The sequence below is a fragment of the Idiotropiscis lumnitzeri genome, chromosome 5 (genome assembly GCF_059441095.1).
Source record: "Idiotropiscis lumnitzeri isolate Australia: NSW breed Sydney's pygmy pipehorse chromosome 5, RoL_Ilum_1.0, whole genome shotgun sequence".
Taxonomy (NCBI): domain Eukaryota; kingdom Metazoa; phylum Chordata; class Actinopteri; order Syngnathiformes; family Syngnathidae; genus Idiotropiscis; species Idiotropiscis lumnitzeri.
The window spans coordinates 27624089-27633757 of NC_142395.1; the positions used below are offsets into that span (position 1 = coordinate 27624089).

At 39.7% G+C, this 9669-nt stretch overlaps 1 protein-coding gene across 1 annotated transcript in view; it reads left to right on the forward strand.

Moving 5' to 3' along the window:
- galnt18b (UDP-N-acetyl-alpha-D-galactosamine:polypeptide N-acetylgalactosaminyltransferase 18b) overlaps nt 1-9669 on the forward strand; it is a 69225-nt gene that overhangs the window by 37810 nt on the left and 21746 nt on the right. Inside the window, exons 4-6 of the mRNA XM_088296528.1 lie at nt 5345-5528; nt 5859-6056; nt 6441-6555. Of these exons, the coding sequence (XP_088152654.1) occupies nt 5345-5528; nt 5859-6056; nt 6441-6555 (497 nt within the window). The remainder of the gene's footprint in view (nt 1-5344; nt 5529-5858; nt 6057-6440; nt 6556-9669) is intronic.

The window sequence follows — 9669 nt, forward strand, 5'->3', positions numbered from 1 at the left end:
CAGATATCATTAATATATAGTATAAATAATTTGGGACCAAGCACAGACCCTTGGGGAACCCCGTGAGTTATTTTCAACAGGTTTGACTTTAAGTTGTTTAATTGTACATACTGATTTCTATCATCTATGTAACTTTTTATCCATTTATATGCCAAATCTTTTACCATATTTCTCTAATTTATCCATTAATATATTATGATCGATGGTGTCAAAAGATTATTTTAAGTCAATGAAAATCCAGACAGTAAATTCTTTTTTATCTATACTTGTAGCAATATGATTGATAAGTTCCATTACTGCCATAGAGGTGAATCTTTTTTCTCTGAATTCGTATTGATTCTCACTTAAAAGATTATGTAATAAGCATCTGATAGTTCTCTGTCATGAAGAACATCGCCATGCCAGAGCAACCTGCCTCTTTTCCCGCCGTGGCTCCATTTGATTTTTGTTTCCATTTAGCCGATCAAAGCGACCCGTTCTGATGACGTGATTGACATTAAGATGGCCGAATCCTACCAGGAGTGAATAATATGAGTATAGAATACTTTTTTCATTGAAAAACAACTACAAAAAATGGATCGTACATTTACTGGTACAATGGTACACTTCTGTTTCCTTCCAAAGTGGTACAAATGCGTATCTTTATGATGTGTAGTTCATAAGAGGACAAGTGTTGAACCTTTGGGGCCACTATAGTAACTTTAAAAGCCAGGAGTCTATATTATGTCGGGAACAAGGGAAGGAAACAAACATGCCAGAGAAAAGGTAAAAATAAACACCTTCAGGTCAAATAATGAAGCTTGTGAGGTGAAAAAGAATAGTAACTGACGGGATAAAAAAAAGAAAAAGAACCCCTACTGTACCATTTTTATAACAGTATGGGCCTAAAAAGCTGCAGGGAAACTTTAAGTGTCGGTATATAAATGTCACATTGAAAATATATGAATAAGTTTTATAGACAAGTGCAACTAAATAATTGAGCAATCATAGAGGGGGAAATGAATCATAACTACTAGTCTGCAAATGTTCTTTTCATGGATATAAATAGAACAGATTTATATATTATATCATAATAATAATAAAAAATTAAAAAAACACTTAAAATGAGCTGCCGTGTTATGGAGGCACAAAGACGGTACTGCGCCAATTCAACCAATGTTATATTGTTGTTGCATCAAAAATGTATTATTGGATTTAGCACATGAATGCAAGCGCCTGTTGCTCCTGCTCAGCTCCGTGCCACAGCCCATTGCGTTCCATCACAGTGACACTAGTTTATCATTAGTGAAAGATGGATGGCTTCCGGCCAGCAGTCACTCCTGCTTTAATGAACTGTTCCTTATTATGATTTGTTGGGAGCCATAACACACCATCATTTTTATTTTCCATTTATACGCGTACAGAATACCTTCATTGCTGACAGATCGGAATTGATTAGACGTATGCAAAATCTGTTGGCGCACTGGTACAAATGAATCACTCTAGCCGCTTTGTTATAAGCAAAATGCAATAAATGCGAGGCCCTCAACTTTTGTTAGCGATTGTAGATGCATGGTGCACATTGCACATTACTGTCACGTTCATGTGGTGGAGGAGAAATGCAGGGAAGCGAGGCAACGAGGTTTGAAAAAAAAAACAAACAAATAAAAAAAAAAAAAACTTAATTTCTAGAGGAACAACACAGAATGTCTAATAAGGTTCTGGGTTACTCAAAAATATTAAAGTCCAAAATAACACAAACAAAGTAACTAAACAAACACGGGGAAAGTTGGACTTGGGGGAAAAAAAAAAAAAGCAACAAGATCTCGGTCGGATGAAGCCCAGAGGACGACTGACTTAGACGATAATGCGAAAGTAGACAATGAGCAGACCAAACAGAACCAAGGAACTAAATACAAACAAATTGACGAGACAACAAGGAACACCTGGACGAGGCGCAAAGCCGTTAGAGGGAGCTGATTGGCTAACACGAGGGAGTGGATGACAAGCACAGGTGGGCATAATAAGCTTAACGAGACAGACGCACCAAGGAACACAAGGCAAAACATGAAACTAAAGTCTAACACCAAAAACAATCAAGACATGACACATTACCAACCTTTTAAGCAAAAAATTCTCCCAAACTTTGAACATTTACAGACTCACTCGCCTCCATCGGGCCAAATGATTTAGGCGAGTGGTATTGGGAATTTCCATTGGGACAACATCAACCTGTGAATGCTATTCAGCTTTTCTCAGTGGGCGAGAGCGTAGATAAAGAAGTGTACACCGCAAACAGGCAGATGAGCCGTTAGGATCTGTCTTCCTCCCAGCTACGCGGGATAATGTATTAACGATTTCACACCAGAAATCCATCACAGAGCCGCAGCTCCAAAACACGTGTAGAGTTCGCTGCGGCGTTTTGACATCGATCAGATACAAGAGATGGAGAGGGGAGTCCTTCCAAGCCGGACTTTCGTGTAATTAGCTCGATCTAATATCTGACATTGTGCGAAATGCGTCTTTCTCATAGTGAAGACCTCTGCACTCCAGTTAAGCCCCCCCGCCCCCCCTTAGACCTCATCTGAAATTGTCCCTCGCAACTCGGCCTCCCACACAGTTTTCCGATATAGATAATAGCAAAGATCGTGGTGTGATAGCACATGCACCATTCCATTTCGATTAAGGTGTAAATACAGATTCTTTTCACAATTTGCTTTTTTTTTTTTTTTCAGAGTTTCTATGGGATTATTTTTCCCTTGCCTTGCAATGAAAAGAGCGCAAACAATGCAGAAACGAGCAAAGTTTTACCATCCAATCAACAACAAAATGGATTGGCTGGGCAGAATTTGCAGGAGAGTAATCAAGGAAACTAATGAAAAGGTCAAAACACAAGTAAGATTGTGCTGCAATTTTTTTGTTGGGCTATGCCAGGTCATATTGGGTTGCCGTTTTTACGCACGCTCGCAAACTAGTTGAGTGGCTGTCTCTCCATAATAGCTTTAGTGAGACTTGCCAACAACCGGAAGGCTGCCGAGGGGAACCATTAGCGCACTTCATGAGCATGCAGTGCTGGAGCCACATTGCCGGATAACGACATCCTTGTTGGGCGGGTGAACCAGTTGGCTCGGAATTACAAAATAACATTTGAAAGCTCTCTTACACCTGACTATTTGCTTATTTGTATTACATATGCTTACCTCTGAAATGGTTTATGGTGGGGATGTTCAAACTATTGACTTTCTACATTTGGGTGGCAAGGCAGGAGAAGCGAGGATGAATATCAGTCCTTATCGGTCACTTCTTGGTTTCTACCAATCACACATCACACCGGTATTTTAATGCTATTCTTATTGATACATCCAACACAAAAATATTTGAATAATCACTGCTTTTTTATTATTGTTTTTTTATTTAATTAACTTGTCTTGCACCCAAAACAACAAAGTGAAATAAATAAATAAAACCTAGAAAAAATGGTTTCATCGCATTGTTAAACATCTAATCAATTATTTAGCGTTCAAGAAAACGTTTTTTCTGGCACTTCTATGAGTTGAGAAGCACATTTTCATTGTTTTCTTAAGCTTGCTTGTGCATCTGAACATTTTAATGATTAATTGCACTTGTGGCAACCACACGTAAATTGTCACCATAAACGGTTGAGAAATGTAATTACACTTTTGACCGTTTCATTCTCTCGCCAATGATTGTCAATCACGAGGCGCGCGGACGTTGCGGTCAGCGCTGGCGTGCTCAATAGAGAAATTCATGCGTGAGATGCTTATTTGAATCATCCGTTGAAAACTTTCACTGTCGCGTTATGGTAAAAGAAAGTGGTAAAAGAAAATAAGACGTGCCTCTTCAAACATGACCACTTTAGCGTAACGGTTGCATCCAGTGTAAATCGATTAGTCATGCCTAGACAGTGAAACGCTTAGCGTAGCAACAGAGCTAACCCAATGTAAAAGATGCCAGATTACGCTATGTGAATGTACGTTAGTAGAACCTAATTTGTCCGAGCCTTCAAACCCACTACAGTATAAATACTATAAGGTTATTCGGCATGATAGACGTTTTTATACTACTTTATATCGAATCGTAATATAATCGCACAGCACTACACGGTCACAGGAAGGAGTCACATGATCATGTCGAAAATGAAAATGCTTCTTCGACATATATATTGATTTTATTGCTTCTTAGATGTTAGAAGTTAAAATTTGAAGTCATATTGCCTAGACCCAAAATTTGATTAATTTCTCCACTAACATTAAACTCAAACTCCGTTGACAAGGCGTACTTTTCTTGCTTTTATGAAGTTCACTTGTCCATACAGACAACATTTGTAAGCTAAATTTATAAATATAGTAACTGCAACAAAGAAGTAACACAGAGTAGATTAACATACTGCAGGTCGTACATGAGCAGTTAGCTTGATGAAACAAAACCTAAAATAAATGTTTATGAAATTAGTAACACTCACAAAGACGAAAGTCTTCCAAGGTTCAAGCGTTTTGGAGTACGTTTACCACGTCATGAACTACTCTTATGCAAATATGAGGACATCTCACTTTTTCTTTGGAGGTGAAATACGTCAAAGATCCACTATTGAACCGGATGCGCTAACATCAACGAATTCAAAAACGATCCACAAAAAGAAGAGTTCTTACTCTCACACTTTTATCAGTAGTTTTAACAGCTTGCATTAAGCAATCAAGAATAATGAACTCATTCATGAGGAAATATGAACTTATTCAAAATCTTTGACTAACACGAAAATTGTGAAATATTAACGTCTCTTCAAGACATGACAAGTAGTCTTACACTTGCTCACGAATACTGCCAACAAACAGACTTCACGACGGCTGAAATTTGCTATTTTAAAATTGGCAAAAATCGGCAGATTTTTTTTTTTTTTTTTTACACATGAATACATTACAACATAGGAAAATGCTAATGACAATCAAACGTCTCAAAATATCTGCATACATGTTGCTGATTAATATATTCTTGTAAGTGTTAAGGGACCAACAACTTATTAATTTATTTCATTCACTGCATACATTTTTTTTAATTAATCAAGTTTCTGCCAAATATCGGAATTGGCATCAGCCCCTAAAAATCCATCTAGACTTCAAATTTGCAGAAGCCTCTTTGGTCCAGTGATGTGAGCATATACTGTTGGATACCTTCCAATAAAATGATGCCCACTGGAGGAGAACGTGGGTGGAAGTTTATTCACCAACACTTTTCGCTTGACTTCATTCGTCATCTCCAAGAACTTTTTGAGATACTGCAACACACAAACTTTCCTGTGTGTGTGTGTGTGTGTGCGTGCGTGTTTGTGTGTGTGCGCGCTTTGCAGAAGAGCTGAAGGAGAAGCTGGAGGATTTTGTGTCAGAGACCAACAGTGAGCGTCCGGGTTTCATCAAGATGGTGCGGCATGCCAAGCAGGAGGGCCTGATCCGATCCAGAGTGAGCGGGTGGCGAGCCGCCACTGCTCCGGTCGTTGCCCTCTTCGATGCCCACGTGGAATTTAATGTTGGCTGGTGAGCCTCTCGCTGTTCTGAGTAGATTTGCTGGCAATATATTTGAATGACTTCCTGGCCTCTGCTTAATGTGCCTGTGAACAAATACAGCACGATGATCATTTGTATTCACCCGCAAAATGCGTTTCAATGTGTTCCCAAATTGTTATTTAGCATTTTCATCTTTGCACACATTGCACAAAGGGCAGTTCCCATTAGTTTATCAGATGGGCAATAAATGAATTCATCTCTGTACGCTCTCATAAGCACAAGCATGATAATGAGGGTGATAAGACGCCAGCCAACACAAACGCTCCAATTCCGTGTGCGCTCTCTCCGTCTCATTTATAGGGCTGAACCCATTCTTCAGAGAATTAAAGAGGACAGAACTCGCATAATCTCCCCTTCGTTTGATAACATCAAGTACGACACGTTTGAGATTGAGGAGTATCCGCTGTCTGCCCAGGGCTTTGACTGGGAGCTGTGGTGTCGCTACCTCAACCCACCAAAGTCCTGGTGGCACAAGGGGAACAAAAGTGCTCCCATCCAGTAAGTGAACATCACATGCTGGTAAATTACATTCACTGGCAAAGTGGGTTTTTTTGTCATGCATTGTTGTACAATGGACCACCTTTTACTTATTTTTTTTCTTAATCGCTAATTTATATATATATATATATATATATATATATATATATATATATATATATGCTCTTTCTTTATTTTTTAAATACGTGTCTAGTCATTATTATCTCAAGGCACCTCTGTATTCCAGTAACAGCGAGAAAATGAATGAGTTACGTTGTGATTCCCGACCTCGATGTGCATTATTCAAGCACACATCTATCATCTTTATCCGCCTCCTCTATTTTTGTCTCTGCATTTACTCTACCAAGCCAACGATACCGATCTGCATCCCGATTCTTCCCGCAGGAGCCCCGCCCTGATTGGCTGCTTTGTTGTGGATCGGCTGTACTTTGAGGAGATAGGTCTGCTGGATGAAGGCATGGAGGTGTACGGGGGAGAGAATGTCGAGCTGGGCATCAGGGTGAGTAATGTTGTCACCTTGTGTGGCCATGGAGCATTGTTCATCCATGAAATATGTGCAAAATTAGTTAATGACATTTTATGGCGGTTTGTGGGGCAAGGTCACACCGGGACTCACTTTTCACTTTCAGCACCCGCAGTCTCTTAAGAAATATTGATCAGATGACTTTTTCATTGGCAGAAAAACTGACCAATTGGGGGTTAGGTATTGTGGCTTGTGGTTAAGAATGCTTTTATTCTGCTACATCAGATAAAAGAGTTGCATTGTGCATCCTAATTATTTTTGCATTGTGGTTGACTCGGTATGCGTCACACGTAATTAGGTTTCCCTTTATCATCATTATGTGAGTCCATATGTCAGCGTTTTGTCAAAAGCGCATAGTCTTTTTTTTTTTTTTTTATGTCCGCAATCAATTTTGGTCATGCGCATTGCAATTGTGAGTTTATTTGTAACCTATAACATGTACAACTCAAATGAAAAAAATAAATTTTCAGTGTAGAAGCAAAAAGATGTTTATCTTAGACAATGTGGTTGCATAAGTGTGCACACCCTAGGGATGTGGCTGTGTTCAGAATGAACCAGTCACTTTAAAACTCAGTCATCAGCTCAGACTGCCACCATCGACAGTGCCCCAATCCCAAATAAAGTCTCGATGTTCTTGTAGGGCCACTACCAAGCTTCACAATACTATACTTAACTTTACTATTTTCACTACAATATACACCATAGGTTACAACAATCGTTATCGACGATGCAAAATATTCATTCATACATTGTTGAATCAAAACATTTGCACCGAGATTCCATTTTTGCTTCACCACTGCTCCTGTAAATGGGAATTGAAGAAAAAAAATGATTTGTTGGTTGTATGAACATTTTTTTTTTTTGCAATCCATATACATCCTTGCGATAATCGTCAATGTGACGGCAACAGTGGCACGCAGGACGCCACTTTAATGAAAATCTTGAGTTGCCCGTTTACCACTACAACAGCTTCAATGCTTCTGGGTTGGTCTTCCACTCAAAATTCTTCCAAGCTTTCCTTTATGGACCTTGTTTTGTGCACTGAGAATAGCAAATGGCCTTTCTCAAGAAGTTCCCACAAGGTTGGAAGCATAACTATTGGTTCGGTATTCCAACCCAAGCTTGACACAGCCTCATCCTCGCATTAAATTGCGAGTGCTGCTTTTTTTTCTTTGTCAGCATTTTCCAAAGAAAAAGACTCAAGCCATTAATGGCATAAAGTATGGCTGCATTACCCCTCTGTTGAATAGGCCTTCGAAAGCGGTCTGACGATATGGCTGCAATAACGGTCTTCATTTCAAAAGATTGCTGCTCTGCGCTCACCGCGCGCATCATCACAAAGCACAAAATTGTACGCGTGTGGTAAACGGATCGACTCCTCAAGTTCAGGGTGATTGCAGAGTTGAACTGTTTCGTAACAGAGCACAGGTTCATTGTCGGTTGGGATTCTTTAATGAAAACATTTTACAGTTGTTAAACTTTAGAGTGACGAGTGTGATTTTATACAATTTGTTTTTTGACAGCAACTTCATGTATTGGGATTTTGAGAGTATATCTTACTGCAGGCGAAAATTGACCTATTGCACACGGTAGCTGGACCATGTAACACATTTCATTAGTGATGGGTCAATGAAGCTTCAAATCTGCTTCATGAACCAGTTGTCGTATTTTTGGACTCCTGTAGATGGCACTCTCTGTTGAAAGCACACTGAATTGCCATTTTTTTTAAAGCCTTTATTTAAAGCAACAGTGCCATCTAGAGGACTGAAAAATACAGCAGCTGGTTCATGAAGCAAATTTGATGCTTCATTTTCCCATCACTACATTTCACTTTGAATTACGACCAAGAATGCATTTAGTGTGACAACTACAAATTGAGATTGGGAACACAACTTCCACCAAAAAAAAAAGTGCTGGCAGACATCAGCTCATCCAGCTTCATGGCCAGACGGGCTTGAAGCCACACTGCGGCAGATATGATGATGTTATCTATGTGTTATCGCGATTGGTCATTTGAGTCCAACTCTCTACCTAATGCCGGATTTGTACCACTTATCATATAAACCGCATACACTCGAAGATGCCCAAAAGTGAGGTGGGGGGAGATAGATTGCATATAATACAGTAAAGAATATCAAAGCAAATACAAATTACGGTATTTTCCTGACTATAAGGTGCACCTGGATATAAGCCACAACAACACTTTTTGAGAAAAATGAATAAATAAATATACAAGCCACCTCAGGCTATAAGCCGCAGTTTTCAATGTTGAAAAAAACTGAGTTTGTTTCCTGCATGTACAGAACGATTTTGTACTGTGAATGCAGATCGTGAAGTAATGAAACTTGATACGTATGTAAGTTTTATTTATTTATATTTCAGCATCTTGATTACCAGTTGAACACTTTTGCAATCCTTCTCACCCAGCATACTTACAATTTGTTTTTGCGTGGCACAGAAGCATCACATTGAATGTGGTTCACATCGTTCACTCAATCTGCCGCATTTTTGTTAGAGTCTGACAATACAGCACTCACTGGATTTTGTTTTTGAAAGGATGCTGAACGCAGAAAGGTCATTTGTGACAAAGATGGCCAGAAGAGGCGAAGTTCGTGCTGTGAGTGTTTATTTCCAGGAATGACAATGTCCCTCAGACTCAAACTGTGCGTTGTTTACTTGCACTGTTTGAGACCAGCCGTCACTCGCCTTCAGGCTGACAGTTCAGCAATGGTTTGGAAATGCGGAGCCCACGGAGGCTGGCTTGTCTGCTGTGTGCCGGTCATGCCTTCACACCAGCTGCTGGCATGACTGGCAGCTGAAGGATCCTCAGAGACAAACTAGGTCGACAGCTACAGGCTTTGGCAGAGGCTTTAAAGTGGTATCCTGGGTAAAATGAAAGGAAAAATGTACCCGCGCTGTCTGTTGTCAATCAGTCACTGCACTCTAATTAGGTACACTGACACAAATGTTTATGTTATGTGACCGTCTCATGAGATCAGGGAAGTCGATGCCCTAAATCGTGCCTATCAACTCCTTTATAGTTGGCAAGTCCTTGTTCTCAGTCAGAGTATGTTTTCACCAGTGGCGGGT